General features: G+C 39.6%; 1 protein-coding gene across 4 annotated transcripts in view; it reads left to right on the forward strand.

Moving 5' to 3' along the window:
* Positions 1-20,495, forward strand: part of LOC131688162 (syntaxin-16) — a 515,695-nt gene that overhangs the window by 235,282 nt on the left and 259,918 nt on the right. For 3 of the 4 annotated variants that reach the window (XM_058972354.1, XM_058972476.1, XM_058972411.1), the window contains one exon: positions 7,047-7,159. The exons of the other annotated variant lie outside the window; for it this stretch is intronic. In XM_058972354.1, coding sequence (XP_058828337.1) covers positions 7,047-7,159 — 113 coding nt within the window. The remainder of the gene's footprint in view (positions 1-7,046; positions 7,160-20,495) is intronic. 4 annotated transcript variants of the gene reach the window in all.

Consider the following 20,495-nt stretch of genomic DNA (forward strand, 5'->3'; position numbering starts at 1 on the left):
GCGTGTATTTTTTTTTACTTGGTGATAAAGCTTTTACGCCGACCCGGCACACGTTCAGTAGTTAGACCATACTACCGATTTCGTCCATCATGTGCCAGAGTGAGGGACTCTGAACAGAGAAGATAACTCTCTATTCCTCTAAACTCCACCAGGAAGTCCGACATTTGCCTGATCCCCCGGATTCCATTTGAAATGACTACTTTGGGGGGAGGCGTGTTAATGCACTTCACATGATTCCAGGTCTAGCCGGTCGTGCTAGATTTCGCTTGTCTCGTAACCGCCATATCAGTCCTGCACGGCATGATATTCTACATGCCTTCCTCTCTACGTTGACCAGTTGGATGCCGTGGTCGATCTGGCGATTCCGGTTGGAGGGTGGCTTCCGGTTCACTGGTTCCCCAACGACCAGGGTCTGTCGCGTTCGGTGCTACTCGGTCTAACTCCCGACGTTATTCTTCCTTAGATGCAGTCCGGCAGAATGCCGAGGTTAGTCCAGCGATTCCCGGTGGAGGATTGCGTCCGGTTCACTGGCGCCCCGATGATTCAAGCCGGCGATTCGCTACGGACTACTCGGAATAGTCCCCGACGGTGGATCTTTCCTACTCCGACGAAAAGTTCCCCGGCAGTGGAAGATCTTCCGAAACCGATACTACCCGGGCAGATGCAGAGGTCGGTCCTGCGATTCGGGGTGGAGTGACTTCCAGTTGTCAGGCGTCCCGACGAACATCTGCCGGTGCTACTTCCCGATCTATTCGAATTAGTCCCCGGCGGGGGCCTAGTCTACTCCGACGGAGAAATTTCCCGACGTTGAAATTTCTCTCGAAATCGTTATCTCGATGCTGGTCGGTTAGGTGCCGAGGTCAGTCTTGCGATTCCAAGGAGTCACGGTTCCGCCAGCATAAGTCATTAAGTGACTTTACGCTTGTCTGGATATGCCGCAGACTCAGGTGATTCGCATTTAATGCCAAAAGATCCTGACTCCTGCGTTGCATAAGAAAAAGAGCTAAGTAGCCGGGAAACTCTAATCTTGCTCATATGACCCTACTCCGCGCTTTTTTCTAAACTTTCTTACTTCAAATCCTTGCTTTTCCTTGAGTACTATGGCTCTTAATATTGAAAAATATTTCACACCTTTTGTGTTTTTTTATGCGGATTTTCAAAATTATGCAGTTTTTTTATGCGGTTTTTCAAAGTTATGCGGTTTTATTTTATGCGGATTTTCAAAGTTACGCGGTTTTTTTTATGCGGATTTTCAAAGTTATGCGGTTTTTTTATGCGGATTTTCAAAGTAATGCGGTTTTTTTTATGCGGATTTTTTTTTATGCGGTACGTATCCCCCGCATAAAAAAAAACTTCAGTGTAATTAAAATTGGAAAGAAATAAACAACCTTCCCCTTCAACAGATAATTTGGTTGGTGTTAAGTCAGACCGGACTAAGTCGCGAAACATAAAAAAATGAGATGAGAGCAATGGATAAAGAATTACGTCAGCTACATTCTAACTTTTGCCAGATTTGAAATATGTAACAATAAGCAAGAATTATGACAAAAATTAATTTTCATTTATAATGTAAAGGATGCTGCGATTCAAACTTTAAACTCGTTTTTCTCGAAATCAATATTTTGTCACTTAGTCCGGTCTGACTTAACACCGACCATTTGAAATACTGATAGTTTGAAACGTGACATCCGCTTTTATCACTTTCGCATTGTTGATGGAAGAACTGCCTTCATGCAGAATAACGAACCAAAATTTGCGGATTCTTTTTGGTACGGCTTTCGCTAGTTGGCAATGTTGCCACATCCTCCAATTTTCTGAAACATTGCAGAAGTTTGGATTATGTTTCCGATAGATTATTTTTTAATAAATCACAGGTTTTCACCAATTTGAGCCTGGAAATGTACTTTAAGTAGCTGCACATTTTTGTATTGTTTCGGAAGGATAAATTTAAATAAATAACAGATTGTTGCCAATTTCAGATTGGTGGCGCGTATGCAAGCAACAAATAACGAATATAAACAGCGCAACTGGATTATTGCTGTCAATGATTGGAAATATTCAAATTTGTTCTTCACTGTTTGTGCTTTTAATTTAACAATAGCATGAAGAATGGAACAATTAGACAGCTTCAACTGAGGTTTGCCAACTCTTCCAGCCGCGCGCTATTTACATCGGATCACCCCCAGCGGTAGCAGTGCACTCATCGCAGCGCATTGTCAACATGCATGATTGATACCCCTTTTTTACGGCCCGACGTTCGACGGGAAAATGAAGTCGCTCGAGAAATGATATTCTTTAAATAGTCGAGGATGACGTCATTCATAGAAGCGTAGTGTGCTGGGCAGTGATGCCACAAGTACAGATTTATCTAGAAAGGTACAGATTTTCGAAGCATTTTTGGTACAGATTCTGTACGGTACAGATTACAGATTTTTGTTAAAAAGTACAGATTTTTTTACATGACATTAGAATGCGAGAGGCGAGAAACCTGGTTCCAGCAAATCAAAGGGTTGATGTCTAAGTGAAAGCTGAGCGAATCTTCTTGGAGTGCATACATTTATTCTGAGATGCTCCAATTGAATTCCTGCAAGCAGGTTTCTCGCGTCCTATTGATATTACCAGCCCCATGTCAACTTCTCGCTGCCACTGATTTCCCCGAATGAAAAATATCTTTAAAAAAAAAAAATGTAAGCAACCTTGTCATTATTTAGGTGCAGAATCCGGTACAGATTTTTCTATAGAAGAGTACAGATAGAAAAGATTTTTCAACTCCCGGTACAGATTTACTTGTGGCAACACTGGTGCTGGGTGCTCAAATCTGTCGTACGAGACGCTATAGGCACGATGTTATTTGTCTGGCAAAAGAGCAACAACTGATTCAAACAGGCACACGGCACATTTATTTATAACTTTTCGTGTTCGTTTGAATCACTAAGCTGCTCCCTGATGTATGGGAGTTTTCACGTTTTCGAGATCTGTTCATTTTTGCTTGTTTTTCAATAGTGTACTATTGAAATACAAAAACACTATAGCAATAAAACATAATTTCAGTTAATTCCGAATTGTTTGGTGATAACCAGACAGAAATCCGTTCATAAATAACAAAGTTATTAGCGTTCATAATAGTGACGCAAAAACGTGACATCGTTTTATTTTAGATTTTAGAATGACACCCTGCCCCAGATAGTGCAGTAAGACATTTTCAATGTCAAAAAAAACAGTTGAATATCCAAGGCGGCTCATTTTCAAAGATAGCACCGCCGATGAAACACCCAATAAAAAAATAGGTGACAAGGGACGCGCACGAAATTAGCTGAGCACCGACCGGCTGGTTTGCCACCTATTTTTCGGGCGAAGAATTTTGGGGCGACACCTGGTAGTCGCTAGTCGCCAATTATTTGAATATGCCAATTTTTCTTATTGCCGTATTTTTTCATTTTTCGGATCGAATTTTTTTCAATGAAAACCATTTTTCACTATTTTTAGAATGTACACTGTTTTTCTAGATGTTTTCTGTGCACTTTTATTGTCCTTGCATTGGGAATCGACAGCCCGTAATGCAAGGAAAATATTTTTTTTTTCATTTTCCGGAATTCGATTTTCACAAACTGTCACCATTCGCGTCAGTCGAAAAAATGCCAAAAAATGCTTTTATAAATCACTTCACTTTGTATAATCGTTAAATTGCACCGTTATTCATACTTTCGATAACCGGGAGGCACTAAACTGTGCCGAAAATGATGAAACGAGAGTCACCGCTCGCGACGAAGATACACACTCCTGAACCGCGAGTTATAATACTAGTTTTGATATACAAAAACTAAAAGTGTCAAGTGTTTTCAATATAAGATTGCGGCTGGACAACATTTTCCCACAGGCTAGTTCTTTTGGAAAAGGTTCACGGTCGAAAATCTATCTTCCGTAATTTTTGACCTATAGCCAAAAACAAAAGTTTTTTCGATTCCTTAGAACGATTTTGATTTTTCGCAAAAAGGCAATGCTGAAAATTTCACACAAATTGATACAAAATTGCTTATTTAAAAAAGTGCAATAAAAAAATGAAATCCTACGTACGTCGCTGGAGAAAGCAATTTCGAATACATTAATGATATGTACTTCAAATATACTCAACAATTTTTGTTTCCATTTTTGGTCCAGCACATATTTACAGTGAAGACCCGTTTTTATCAGCCCCTTGGTGAATTTTTGGCTGATAAAACCGGGACATTGATAAAATCGGGCAAATATTTTTCTTTCTTTTTAAGAAACCAAAGCTTTTAAAACATTATGCTTTAGTCCCTAGATATAGCCTCATAACCTTTCCTGATTATTTAGCTTAAACTTCCCTTAAGCGGGTCTTATAGCGCAAAATTTTAAAAACAAATAAAAAAAATTTCATATTGCGGATTTATAAGAAAAATATGCCAAAGAAAGGATTTACTCGAATTCAATTTGGTTCGCCAGCTAGAGCCCATCAAATTACCAACTATTGATTTTCATATGAAGCTGATAAAATCGGGTCAAAATCGGGGGCTGATAAAATCGGGTCTTCACTGTAGTCATTAAAAAGAAATTCAGTTTTTCCATACATAATGCATTGTATGAAGAACTTATATTTATATTTTATTTATTTGAATATTTTATTCACAAAGCATTAGTATTAAGTGGATTGTCGGCTTATTTTAAAGGGCATTCGTTTACTTTTATTTTGATTTGACTTTCGACATTTCTCGCAAAGATTTTGTCCCATGCTAATTTGATCGATAAAATATCCGAAGATGTTGATTTGAGCGTTTCTCCGAGGCCTACCATGTAATATGTGTTATCAAAATCATGGCGAAACATCATGTTGTAAATGTTCGCAATCGTTATAATATCCGAAGAGAGTGATAAATGTTATAAGAAATGTCTCATCACAATGTTTGGTGGATTAAACTCGTTTTTTGTTACATGCATCGATAAAGCTGATTTTCGTGATTACAACGATGTTTTTTTCCAACTCAGGAAACGTGAAAATAAAATTTAAATTTAAAATAAAGAAAATATGTTGACAGTCTTTATTTGACACTATCAGATGTATTTGACATATCGAATTTCACGACAAATGATGCCCTGTCAGAAAAAAATGAATACATGTTTTCTTCTAAGACAAGACAAAACAACTAGTAAGCGATTTCTGGAGCCAGCGTGGAGCCAAAATGACGTCTTCGAATTTTATTAATGGGATACTGTTTTCGTTACCGCAGGGCTCATTTCGCAGGGTTGGCACCATGATCAGTACAAGTTGCCTAATGTAATAATTTGAATTCGTCAATTCTGTATCGTAAATATTTAACCCTTAAATGCGCAATGTTGTTTAAAAAACAAAATCGTGAAAATCGTCTAAAAATTATCGCATTGACGTGATATAGCTGTGAGACGACTTTCACAAAATTCTAAAAAAATATTTGCGCCTTTATGGGTTAATATATAAATTAACCCTGAATATTTGAATAAAGACGTGACATATCAATAATTTGTTTACCATTTATATATTAGTTTCCTTCCGATCGAATACCTGTCGATAGAATTTATATCAAGCAAAATCTTTTCGAACATTTGTATTTGTATGTGTATTTGTGACGTTAGCCTGTTAGCGTATTTGTAATCTTTATATTTACTATTCTCGATTAGAATGATTAGAATGTCACTGACCCATGTATGAAAAGAAAACAAAATATAGAGATGTCGAGTCGTTATCCAGTGATTCTACGTTTTTATGTAAATCTACTAAATAAAAAGTGTGTAGTCTGCAGACTGTTCTGTAACGAGTCGTTCACATGGCAAGATGGTGGAAGAGTGAATCGATTGTATTTATGAATGTTAGTTTTGTTCTTGCGGTCTGATATGATATTATGCTGGCCAGATTTTCTGGAAACATCTAGTATTCGATGTGGCGAAATGTTTGTTAATGAAACGGACATTGTGTTTATAGCAATTAACATATCCAAATATGAAAAAGGAATTGGCTGCACTGCCAACATTGCTAGCCGCACACAGTCAACTGTCATCAATTATTCAGCAGGGCACGAAAAAAGCAAGAAAACCAAAAATAAGAAGCCAGTTGTCTCGTCTTGTCTTAGATTTTCCTGGTTTTCCCGCAGGGTTATTTTTATTTAACATAAACACCATCCAATGTATATAGTTTTTTTCATTTTGGGGCCAGATATAAACAATTGCAGTTTTCCTATGTATGGTTGTCTATGTTTACATAATATTTATTTTAAAAAACAAAAAAAAATAGTTTGTGTTAATGGTAATGTTATATTATATATATTGGACCTAAAATTTATCGAATGGAACGGAAAACTATATATAGCTTAATGACCCAATTACAACAACTAGAATTCATATTTTGATAATAGCATCAAATTAAAATCTTATTTTGGTCTCAGTTTCAGATTTTTTAAATGTGGCATCAAATTTAGATTTCATTTTGCTATTCTTTTATTAGAAGAATTTTCTTTGTTTATATTTCTTTGGTAAAACATCAAAGTGAATACATATCTTGCTATTAAAAAAAATTCATCATAGGAGAAATAGTTTTCTGTTTGATGTCATAGGACAATTTTGCTGCTCCCCATTTTTATCTTTTAACCGTTAAAACGACCAAAACGATAACAACATGAGTAATCATTGGCCGAACAGCACAGCATCAAGTTTAGTTTTCAATTTATTATCAGACTCTGCTCGGGTTTTCAGTGAGTTCATCCGTCTCACTTTCGTAACAGCTAGGTTCTTCCACAGATAACATACATTTAGGCTAGTATAAAACTTCCTTAAAAACATGTGTAAACTTTCAAATTGATAAACGTTGGAAATCTGTGTTTCGCTATTGCCATCTACGCAACTGTTTGTTACGCGTTTGATAACTGCACTCCAACTACATTGCATCGATTACTGCGCCACATACAAACGTTTGCCAAAGTTCAACTAATTACTGACTAATTAATAATGAAACTAATAATCAAATAAATAACGTAAATAATATCTTTTTATACTTTCAGATGAGTACAGATAATGTTGCGTTATTAGACATAAGTACGAGAAAAAGTGTCCAATTGACCAACCAACCGAATTGGATTGGAAAATATGAGGAAATACAGTTTCTCATTTCAAAGTATGTATCAAACTCAATTATTTGCAGTGTCGCACACTAACACTTGTACGCTATGCAACTTGTGTGCAAGCCTCTTTTGCATTTTCTGGTCTGGCGTTGGTTATTATGGTAGTCAAACTGTTACGCGCGTTACCTGAAACCGCACATACGACCAATGGGAGTATGCATGACTGCTGCTGAGGGAATACACGAGAAATCTAATTAACTAAACTTAATCATTAAAATTAAACATCCCTGATTTAAACGAAACTTTGCAGTTGCGATCGGTTCATGGATCTTCCTATTTTTCACTGGCAATTAGACCATTCTGACTTAATTTTTCAATAGAACGTAAAGCTATCAGTACACTGTTTGTCATAACGTAAAATATTTGATGAAGCAAAATTTGATCAAATAAACATGTTTGACAAACAAATTTGACAAGGCCAGTACACGAGATCAACTGTTTAACAAACTTTTTCCATCAAATATTTGCATTGATGCGTTACCGGACGTTTCACCTCATGTTGTTTGACAAACATAATAAAACTCATAACTCTCCGAGCTCTCGATCAAAGCAGTTCGTTTTCTGGTGCTGTGCATAAAGTGAACAAGAATATATATTGTCAGTGAAGGTCAACCATTGTTTGAGGCAGTCTTTGTTCGCCGGTGCCCAGGCTGGTGAAGTGAATACCAGAATAGCCGGACACGCCGCTATATAAGCTAAGTATTATTTCTCTTTCTTTCATTTCCCTTTCCCCGATCGGTCTCTACTTTTCCCTTTCCCCTGAATACAAGTTTCATCTCTCGTTTACACCACGTGCTATCCTCGTGCCTTAATGGCCGAGGGCGAAGGAACATTGGATGGGAATGATATTCTCATGGATTTACCGGATAAACCCGATATTACTCCCTCCCCTGATTCCCCCAGTCCTCCCCGTATTAAAACATACCCAGCCAGTTCAAATGGACCCTGGGTGGTGTATTTCCGGCCCAACACGAAATCGCCCAATATTCTAGAAATATCACGGGAGCTGACTGCTAAGTACCCGGCCGTAGCTCAGATAACACGTGTTCGAGCTAATAAGATACGCGTTATAGTAAATGACCTCGATCAGGCAAACCAGATTGCTCGCAGCGAGCGTTTTACGAAACAATTCAGAGTGTATGTGCCTTGTAGGGCAGTGGAGATCGATGGAATAGTCGCCGAACCGGGTCTAAAGTGCGAAGACCTGTTGAAGTACGGGGTTGGCTGCTTTAAGGACCCTTCACTTCAAAAGGTGAAGATTCTGGAATGCAAGCAATTGTATTCCGCAAAAACAGAAAATGATAAGACAACTTATTCTCCGTCAGACTCGATTCGGGTGACTTTCTCCGGGTCTGGTCTTCCCAACTATGTCCTCCTGGATAGGGTTCGCTTACCCGTTCGCCTGTTTGTACCGCGGGTAATGAACTGCAGCAATTGCAAGCAACTGGGCCACACAGCCACTTATTGTGGCAATAAAAAACGGTGCGGCAAAGGCGAGGGAGAGCATGAGGATGACGCTTGCGGTGGAGAAACTGAGAAGTGTATTTACTGCGGGGGGCCTCCGCATGCTCTTAAGTCATGCCCGGCGTACAAGCAGCGCGGGGATAAAATTAAGCGCTCCCTTAAGGATCGCTCGAGGCACTCTTATGCAGAAATGCTAAAGAATGCTTCGCCATCTGTCCCTTCCGAAAATTCCTTTGCTCTTTTGGCTGGCGTTGAGCAAGAATCTGACGACCCACAAGAGGGAACATCATTGGTTAACCCAGGGGAATCCAGGAAGAGGAGAAATCTAGCCTCCCCTAAATTGCCTCGTAAGGGTGCCAAGGTGTCGTCCCTTCAGAGTGCGCCAACTACAATCAATAAATCCAACGGAAGTGATGCACTACAGCCGAAGCAATTTGCTCCAGGACATGGAAATATTAATTCTAACAAGGAGTACCCACCACTTCCAGGGACACCAAAAACCCCAAGTGTCCCCTTTTTTCAAACAGATACTCAGTCCAGTAACGGACTAATGAAATTTTCTGACATAGTGGACTTAATTTTCACAGCTTTCAATGTTACTGATCCTCTTAAAAGCCTTCTGATACGTTTTCTCCCTATAGTGCAAACATTTTTGAAGCAGTTGACTACTAAATGGCCCCTCCTTGCAGCGATCGTATCCTTCGATGGCTAAGTCATCGAACGAGGTCACCGATTCGATCACTGTTCTACAGTGGAACAGCAGAAGTATCCTCCCGAAAATCGATTCCTTTAAATTTTTACTAAATAGTTTAAAATGTGATGCTTTCGCATTATGTGAAACTTGGTTAACTTCCGATATAAATCTCAACTTCCACGACTTTAATATAATTCGTCTGGATCGAGAAAACCCCTATGGAGGAGTACTTTTGGGGATCAAAAAGTGCTATTCTTTCAACCGAATTAACCTACCTTCGACACCAGGCATTGAAATTGTCGCTTGTCAAGTTTTAATCAAAGGTAAAGACCTTTGCATTGCTTCCATCTACATTCCTCCTAGAGCCTCGGTAGGGCACCGAACGCTTTGTAATATCACGGAATCCTTACCGGCACCGCGGCTAATTCTGGGAGACTTTAACTCGCACGGTACGGCATGGGGCTGTCTCCATGATGATAATAGATCAACATTAATCCGAGATCTTTGCGATAATTTCAACATGACCATCTTAAATACGGGAGAAATGACGCCACCAGCACGCGCAAGCGCGTTGGATTTGTCGCTTTGCTCGACATCGCTACAGTTAGATTGCATGTGGAAGGTGATCCCTGATCCCCACGGTAGCGATAATTTGCCTATCGTGATTTCAATTGCTAACGGTTCAAGACCATCGGAAACAATCAATGTCTCGTATGACCTCACACGGAACATTGATTGGAAGAGTTACGCGACCGCGATATCCGTTAAAATCGAATCCACTCAAGAACTTCCTCCGGAGGAAGAGTACAGGTTTTTGGCTGGCTTGATTCTCGACAGTGCGAATCAAGCTCAGACTAAACCAGTACCCAGCGCGAATACCCATGGACGCTCTCCCACACTGTGGTGGGATAAAGAGTGCTCAGAGCTGTACGCGGAGAAGTCCACTGCATATAAGGCCTTCCGGGAAGACGGGTTACCCGCTAGCTATCAACAGTACGCGTCGTTAGAAAAGCGAATGAAGAGTCTAATGAAAGCCAAAAAACGCAGTTATTTGCGCCGGTTCGTCGACGGGTTAACGAGAGAAACAGCGATGAGCACTCTTTGGGGTACGGCTCGACGTATGCGTAACCGTAATAGTACCAACGAGAACGTGGAATATTCAAACCGTTGGATATTCGCTTTCGCCAAGAAGACCTGTCCGGACTCTGTCCCGGTACAGAAAACGTGCCGCGCCGCGTCTCCTCCAGATACCGCGAACGAAACACCGTTTTCGATGTTGGAGTTTTCACTTGCTCTCTTATCATGCAACAATAACGCCCCAGGGTTAGACAGAATCAAATTCAACTTGCTGAAGAATCTGCCTGACACTGCAAAAAGGCGCTTGCTGAACTTATTTAACAAGTTTCTTGAGGGTAACATTGTCCCTCATGACTGGAGGCAAGTGAAGGTCATCGCCATTCAAAAACCAGGAAAACCAGCCTCCGACCACAACTCGTATCGGCCGATTGCAATGCTGTCCTGTATTCGGAAGTTGTTCGAGAAAATGATCTTGTTTCGCCTCGACAATTGGGTTGAAGCAAATGGCTTACTGTCAGATACACAATTTGGCTTCCGCAAAGGCAAAGGGACGAACGATTGCCTTGCGTTGCTTTCTACAGAAATCCAAATGGCCTATGCTAACAAAGAGCAGATGGCATCAGTCTTCTTGGATATTAAGGGGGCTTTTGACTCAGTTTCTATCAACATTCTGTCAGAGAAGCTGCACCAGCATGGTCTTTCACCAATTTTAAATAAATTTTTGCTAAACCTGTTGTCTGAAAAGCACATGCACTTTTCGCATGGCGATTTAACAACATCGCGATTTAGCTACATTGGTCTTCCCCAGGGCTCATGTCTAAGTCCCCTGCTCTACAATTTTTACGTGAATGACATTGACGATTGTCTTACCAATTCATGCACGCTAAGGCAACTTGCAGACGACGGGGTGGTCTCTGTTACAAGGCCCAAAGCTGCCGAATTGCAAGGACCATTACAAAATACCTTGGACAATTTGTCTGCTTGGGCTCTTCAGCTGGGTATTGAGTTCTCCACGGAGAAAACTGAGTTGGTTGTTTTTTCTAGGAAGCGTGAGCCGGCGCAACTCCAGCTTCTATTAATGGGTGCAACGATCAACCAGGTTTTCACATTTAAATATCTCGGGGTCTGGTTCGACTCTAAAGGTACCTGGGGATGTCACATTAGGTATCTGAAACAGAAATGCCAACAAAGGATCAATTTTCTCCGAACAATAACTGGAACATGGTGGGGTGCTCACCCAGGAGACCTGATCAGGTTGTACAAAACAACGATATTGTCGGTGATGGAGTACGGGTGTTTCTGTTTCCGCTCCGCTGCGAACATACACTTCATCAAACTGGAGAGAATCCAGTATCGTTGCTTGCGCATTGCCTTGGGTTGCATGCATTCGACCCATACGATGAGTCTCGAAGTGCTGGCGGGCGTTCTTCCGCTAAAAAATCGATTTTGGGAACTCATATCGATTGCTCATCCGATGCGACATTCTGAACCCGTTGGTGATTGAAAACTTCGAGAGGTTCGTCGAGCTTAATTCTCAAACCCGATTTATGTCCTTGTACTTCGACTACATGGCACAGAGCATTAATCCTTCTACGTATACTCCCAACCGTGTTCGTTTCCTAGATACTTCTGATTCTACTGTATTCTTCGACACATCCATGAAGGAAGAGATTCGTGGAATCCCGGACCATATACGCCCTCAAGTGATCCCCAATATATTTTATAATAAATTCCGAGAAGTCGACTGTGACAAAATGTTCTACACTGACGGATCAAATCTCGATGGGTCCACTGGCTTCGGTATCTTCAACAATACTATCACCGCTTCATTCAAGCTCAATGATCCCGCTTCAGTTTACGTCGCAGAGTTAGCTGCAATTCAGTACACCCTTGGGATCATCGACACTCTGCCCACAGATCACTACTTCATAATTTCGGACAGCCTCCGCTCTATCGAGGCTCTTCGTGGGGTGAAGCCTAAAAAGCAATTCCCGTATTTTCTGGGGAAGATACAGGAGTCCTTGTGTACGTTATCTGAAAGATCTTATCAGATTACCTTTGTTTGGGTTCTATCCCGGGCAATGAAAAGGCCGACTCATTAGCAAAGGTGGGCGCATTAAATGGTGACATATACGAAAAACCAATCTGCTTCAACGAATTTTTTAGTATTTGTCGTCAGAGGACACTCAACAGTTGGCAAACCTCGAGGAGCAATGGTGAACTTGGACGATGGCTACATTCGATTATCCCAAAGGTATCAACGAAGCCTTGGTTCAGGGGGATGGATGTGGGTCGGGATTTTATTCGTGTAATGTCCCGACTTATGTCCAACCACTACACCTTAGATGCACATTTGCGGCGTATTGGGCTTGCGGATAGTAGTCTGTGCGCTTGTGACGAGGGCTATCATGACATCGAGCACGTAGTCTGGGTATGCGCCGGGTATTTGGACGCCAGGTCTCAGTTAAAGGATTCCCTTCGGGCCCGAGGTAGACCACCCAATGTCCCAGTCCGAGATATGCTGGCAAATCGTGATTTCCCCTATATGTCCCTTATTTATACTTTCATAAAAACGATAAATATCCCAATTTAGCCCCTCTCTTTTTATTTCTCGTTTTTAGAAGTTTCCTCTTGCCGTGTGGAACCGATAAACTTCAGACTGCCACTATGTAACCGCCGTCGCCCTTATTACTACGGAATCTGAAGCGAGAGCGACTCGAGGTCCGAAGGATTCCCTTTGAAGGATTCCCCGCGGGTCCGAAGAATACCATCCGCCAATCCGACCTACTAGACTGAGGCGCAAATTTGTTTCGCTGATCTCCCGTTTGCCCGAAAGTTGCAAGTTTTGCTCTTCTCTACCGGTCACCATCTACGCCTTCTCTCCCCTGTCCTTGATACAACTACTTCTACACCGATTTTGGAAATGACCAAGCATAAGTATCCGATAAAAAATCAAATTTGTATTCCGTATTCCTAGTTTTAAGATAGTTGTAATTTCTACTCTTTGTTAAAACTATTGTCCCCCATCTTGTAAATAGAATTGTATCCCTAGTTTTAAAACATCTGTGAAATTTTTCATAAATATTTGTTCCCTCTTTTGTGTACAAAACTATATTGTTAGTTTTAAGATAACTGTGAATATTTCCTAAAAAAACTATTACTATTGAATTCCTTGTTTTAAAATTTTTCATAAAAAAAAAATCTTTTGCCCCCTCTCTTATATATAGAATTTTTTTCTAGTCTTAAGATAGCTGTAAATTTTTTCTCTTTTATAAAAAAAATATTTCAACATTGTAACCTCCTAGTTTTAAGATATTCAAAATGTAAAAACAAAAGAATTCGGCTCCGCCAAGCTAACGCATTTGTGCCTATCAAATAAACGAAATGAATAAAAAAACATAATAAAACAAGTTTGATGTTTGTCAAATATAGTCAAACCGGCGTATACGACAAACAAATTGCCATGCAAAAAAAATTTTGTGCTGTTTGAACTTCATGAATTTTTAAGAATGCAAACAAATGAAATATTTGTGTTAGAGCAGGGATGCCAAATGATTTTTAAGAAAATTTGTTTTATTTTTATAAAAACTGGAATTGTCAAAGCAACTATATCGCACTTCTTTGTTCTTGATTATTCAGAGCAAGGCGTTTAGAGTTCTAAGGTTCTGACTGCGGGGGTGAAAAATGACAGCAAACAACTTTGTGTGCAAACTGAAATCCAAGCAATCATAGATCGAGACGAATGTTTCATTACTAGCAACTAGTAAACAATGTTGCGAGCTGTCGTTTTAAAACCAGCATGGCTGATCGGCGTTTTAGATAATCGTATCACCTGAGAATAAAAGCTCCTTGATGCAGAGTGTAATTTAACACCATTTCAGTGACAAAATGTCGGAGAATTCGTTCGAAGTCGAATTAGAAATCATGCAGGAAGATTTGATATGTCAGTGATCATGAAAATACGGAGCCGGCTTCAGTTTTTCCCTACAGTTCATTGGTATTAAGTGAAGAGGAAATTAAGGATGTAATCAAATCGGCAAATGGTGACTTGATAGAGCGCAAGCAAACAACTTGTCGCCGGCGAAGTTCACACAATTGAAAAAAATGTTTTACAGTCGGGTCTCCTACTACGCGGATTATTTTGGGATACTCTCACTATGCGGCGCTAGTGAGCATACAAACTTTCAGTACATGGCAGATTGCAATATATCCCAAAAAATGATAATTCTTCACAAAATTCTTGTGGAGGTAGAAATTTTGATAATCGAATTTTTGAATTTCATATTGCAAGGCAAGCTGTTGGCAGGTGAAAACCAATAGTTTTGGATATTTTCAATGCATATGTGGGTCCGCCAATGTGTCAAAATGGAAAATTTTTCAACTTTCTGGAAATGATTTTTATATTGAAAGACAAGTTGTTGGCAGTTATCAATAATTTTGGACATTTTCAATGTACATGGGGGTCCGCCAATGTATCAAAACGATTTTTTTCAACTTTATGGGAGTGAGTGTTATATTGAAAGGCAAGTTTTTGGCAGATGAAAACCAATAGTTTTGGGCATTTTCAATGCACAGGGGGGGGGGGGGGTCCGCAAATGTGTCAAAGCGAAAAAAAATTCAGCTTTATGAGAGTGAGTTTTATATTGAACGGCAGGTTGTTGGCAGATCTAAATTAATAGTTTTGGACATTCTCAGTGCACATAAGGGTCCGTCGATGTATCAAAACGGAATTTTTTTCATATTATATTAAATGGTAAGTTGCTGGCAGATGAAAATAATAGGTTTAGTGCCGCATAGTGAGAGTATCCCAAACTAATCTGTCACCATCGGGCAGTCCTTGACATTTCGAGCAACTTTGCTGAAGACAGATGTCCCTTCTAAATTACCGTCATTTGTAGATACTGAAATAAAAAGGTGTATGCTCACTAGCACCGCTTAGCGGGTGATATCCAATTTAATCATTACATTATCAAACAGCCCTTGTCGTCCTCAGAAACTTTACAGAAAACATCATTTTCCTAAATTATTAACCTTTCGTGACAAAACGTCACCTAACATGTACTGGAAGTTGTATTCTCCCTAGTGCCGCCTAGTGGCTGAATTCTGAAATTATCTTTTCGCCTTCGGGCAACACTCAACACTGATGAATATTGCCGAAGACCCCACCCTTTCTAAATTATCATGATCTCGAGATATAGAATTTGAAAATAGTACATGCTCACTAGCGCCGCCTAACGGATCTATTTCAGTTCGATTTGCCCGTAATCGCGTAGCCCTTGACCTCTTTTAAAAAATTGCTGAGAACACCATCTTTCTAAGTCATTAGACTTTTGAGATGTATCATTCTATAATGTACTGTAAGGTGGTACGCTTACTAGCGCCACATAGCGAGAGTATCCCAAACTAATCCATCACCATCTGGTAGTCTTTGGTTTCTCGAGCAACTTTGCTGAAGACAGTACCCCTCTAATCATTCTCGTTATTGAGATGAATAATGATTTTGACATTAGTTGTACAATTGAATTCGCACTAGCGCCGCCTGGTGGGACAATTCCGATTTATTATTACCCCCATTCAGAAGCTCTGGACTTTCTGGATAAATCTTTACCCTTCAAACTAATCAGTGTTTCGATATATTCCGTTTTAACGGACCACTTCAATATAAACTGTGGTAATTCTGTACCTGAATTATTTTATGTTTTACTCGTTTGTGACAATCTAAATTGCGTCCAAATTTTCTCAATACCTAAAACAAAGTGTAACAAACATTTAAAAATAGTCGTTGAATAAAAATACTTATCCGTTACGAAGATTTCCTGTCCGAAAAATTGTAAGTGCAGTTCAGATCGATCGACTATGGCGCTTTCTGACACTGCAGCTTTCTGGACAATTTATCTACATAACCGCATAATAGAAAACACTCAACATACCTTAATCCCTTTGTAGTAAGTAGAGGAAACTTTTAAAATCTACCGTTCCGTGAAAAATAGTACAGAAACCGGAATTACCTGTCCGGAAGTTTTTGGTAAACGCATGTTTGTTTACATGCACTTCGGCAACTCTATAGCATACGCGAAAATTTTTAGGCACTATGTGATAATGAGCTAAATGTGGTCACAATTGAATACCCAATCTTTCGAATGACATATATGACAATATAGTCAAGTGTGTATGTGAGACAAACCATCGAGAGTGGATTTTGTTGAAATAAATTAATGTATACATGCCAGCATAATTGACCATTCGCTTTCGATCGTTTCTTACAGTGTGAAAACAACTTGCATAAAATCAAATCCCATGGCCAGCTAGCTGTAGATTCGCTTGTTTGTTGATAAAAATGACATGACTGCCATTGACGTCAAGACCTATATCTAGCAAGCAAATTGAAAAGGGTTTATATCAATTTTAGGAAATCGATGTGGTGAAAAATGAATAAATGCTTTAGTTGGTTTTTCAAATTCAATCAAAGCGCAATGTTGAGTAGACAACGCGAGCACTAACGGCCAATTTCTTGACTGGATGAAAACCGGTTTTCGCTGCAAACTAGCTTTCGGGTTGCTGGTGACCAATTAGCCGAAAACCGGTTTTCATCCAAGTGAAGAAATTGGCCATAACAGTAATAAATATTACCAAAACAACAGTCATGAGTAATAGGTATCTTTTATATCTTTTCGGGATAACCGATCGTAAGAAACTAAATGAAGTACACTTATGAAAAACTCAGAAAATGTTTAGTATGAAGGACAATGTATACATTTTACATTTTAGCGTGGGTCGTCACGATGAACATCGAAAAAAGAATCAGTGAAAACATTCTATAAACATGGTGAATGTGGTGTACGATTACGCTCCTAGGTCGTATGGCTTGCGGAAGAAACGTCAGAATGCATCATTTAGGTATGTATGATGCATATATTGAAAAAAACCTGTTTTAATCCACCTAGCGATGCAATTGTGCCTTTCTGAATCATGAACACGAGAATGTTTGCGTTGTTTATATTCATTCAAAGCTTTCAAATGCATATACTATATTTTATTATTATACATGACATGACAAATATACAAGAAAAGAAATCATTATTCGAGTTCTAAAATTTTGCAAAAGAAAAAACAGCCACGGTAATATTGAACTGAAAAACCTGTTTTAATCCACCTAGAGGTGCAATTGTGCCTTTCTCATTTCTCCAAACTATGATTTAATAGCTGGTTCGTACAATATAACATTATGGAAATGTCTTTCATTCTTATTACACTTGGTAAGTATATAGAAGAGCACCTTTTTGCATTCATCGTGGTATCGGTTTGAATCGGAGTTTTCTATGTGATCGCACTCCACAACCCGTAACTCCGGAACCGGAAGTCGGATGCAGATGGAATTTAATATCGGTTTCCGGGGACGCAACACCTTTCATTTGAGACTAAGTTGATCAAATCGGTCTAGCCATTTTCGAGAAACCAATATAACCGTTATTCTGAATTTGGATGCTTCCGGATCCGTCGATGGTGGCCAGTGTGGCCAAAGAGACTTTGAATGACTGTTGGTGACCTAGATCTACAAATTCAACAAATGTGTTTACATTTTGGAAAAAAATTCACCTTTTTACATTCATCGCAGAATTCGTTAGAATCGGGATTTGCTGCGTGATCGTACGTATCACCCTGTAATTCAAGAACCAGAACTCGTATCCACACAAAATTCAACAGCAGCTGATGGACCTTTCATTTAAAATCAAGTTTGTCAAAATCAGTTCAGAAAATTCCGAGAAACCGATGTGGACAAATCAACAAATTTTGTTTTTTAACCATACTCTTCAACTCGAAATCCGGAACAAGATGTCGGTTGAAAATGAAATTCAATAGCAATCCATGGGAATATTATACCTTTCATTTGAATCTTAGTTTTTAAAAATCGGTTCAGCCATCTCCGAGAAACCGATGTGGACATTTTGTTAACAAATCCGCACATACACACATACATACATACATACATACATACATACATACATACATACATACATACATACATACATACATACATACATACATACATACATACATACATACATATATACACACATACATACACACAGATATTTTGCGATCTCGGCGAACTGAGTCGAATGTTATGAGTCGGTTAGAAAGTCGGTTTTTGGAGCAATTGCATAACCTTTCTATATGAGAAAGGTAAAAGAATAATATTTAGCTTAATCAGCATGAGTTCAACAGTATTTTCATGTGATTATATTTTGAAATGATGGTGGAATGGGTTTGAAGGTGGAGGGAATGGGGGGTTAGTAGAGTGGGAGTGGAGGATGCGTCAGAAATCCTTCATCTTATTTCGGTATACGGGGTGGATGAAGGAAATGCGGGTGTGAGGGTGGTCCAAGGGGAGGGGAGTGATGAAGGAGGGAGGTGTAAGGGCAAGGCGGGGGGGGGAGGTGCGGCGACCCAATACTCAACTGCATATTTTGCCTTCCATTTGAGACTTGGTTTGAGAAAATCGGTTCAGTCATCGCCGAAGAACCGATGTGACTTTAATTGTGGAATATGCCCGGAATTCCGGAATCGTCGATAGTGGACAATATATTCAAAGAATGTTTGATTGGCAATCAGTGATCTAGATCTGCGATTAGAAGTAATTTGGTGACCATTTCAATAGTTTTTAGCCTCTGAGGTATTACGATTGTACCGATTTATATGGGAAATTCCAGTGTATCCTTACTAACACCCCTGTAACTCCGGAAGCAAGAGTCAGAACCGAATTAAATTCAGCAGCAGTCAATGGTATTACTGTATCATTCATTTGAAATCAAGTTTGTAAAAATCGGTAAAGAATTCGTTGGGGAATGGGTGTGATATTAGCTTAGGAACTTGGCGGGTTCCCCGGGTGCGTCATGAACCGTCATAGGTGGCCAATGTGGTCAAAGCTGCTTTGACTGATCCTTAGTGATCCAGACCCGCAAACTAGAGTAATGTTACATCAATTTTAATATGTTTTACATCATTTGAACATCATGGTGGTACCAGTTTATATGGGAATTTGCTGTGTGACCGCACTATTCAACCCGTAACTCCGGAACCGGAAGTCAGATCAACTAAAAATTCAATAGCAGCTTATAGGAGCGTTATACCTTTCAGATGAAACTAAGTTTGCGAAAATCGGTTCAGCCATCTCTGAGAAAATTGTGTGAGTTTAAATGACACACACACATACATACATACACACACACAGACATTTGCCGATCTCGACGAACTGAATCGAATGGTGCATGACAATTGGCACTACGGGCCTCGGTTAAAAAGTCGATTTTTACAGTGATTGCATAGCCTTTCTTTATATGAGAAAGGCACAAAGGTGCGAAATCGGCAAAGTCCCAAAAAGTCGATTTTTATAAAAAAAAATTTTCGACATAACATAAAATCTCGACGTTTCATGCATTTTAAAGATGTTTGGCATCAAAAATACGAATTCGATTTCTGAAATTTCATGGGGTCTACCACTTGAAAAAAAATTTAGTTCTGGCTTATATGGGAATTTCATATGTGACCGGACGGTTTAGTCTATATTTCCGGACCCATATAAGCGATCCATACGAAATTTTATAGACATATGTGGGGATATTATAGCAATCATTTGGGACTAAGTTTGTGAAAATCGGCCCAACCATTTCCGGGAAACTGATGTGAGTTCGTCAATTTTGAAAGATGGCCGCTTTTCCCGGGCACTTCCGGAACCGTCTATGGTGGTCAATGTAGTCAACGAAAGTTTGGTTGACCGTCGGTGACCTAGAATAGCAATTTTAACATTTTAGCGAAATTTTTACCTTTTTTGCTTTCATCGGAGTATCGGTTTGAATCACAATTTGCTATGTGATCGCACGCCACAACCTGTAACTCCGGAACCGGAAGTCAGATCGGGATGAAATGAAATAGCTGTTTACGGGGACGCAACACCTTTCATTTGAGACCATGTATAGTTGAATCGGTCTAGCCATCTCCGAGAAACCGATGTGACTGTTATTCTGAATTTACATAATTCCACCGGGGCTTCCGGAACCGATGATGGTGGCCAAATTGACTTTGAATGGATGTTA

This window comes from Topomyia yanbarensis, chromosome 1 (genome assembly GCF_030247195.1).
Source record: "Topomyia yanbarensis strain Yona2022 chromosome 1, ASM3024719v1, whole genome shotgun sequence".
NCBI classification, from domain to species: domain Eukaryota; kingdom Metazoa; phylum Arthropoda; class Insecta; order Diptera; family Culicidae; genus Topomyia; species Topomyia yanbarensis.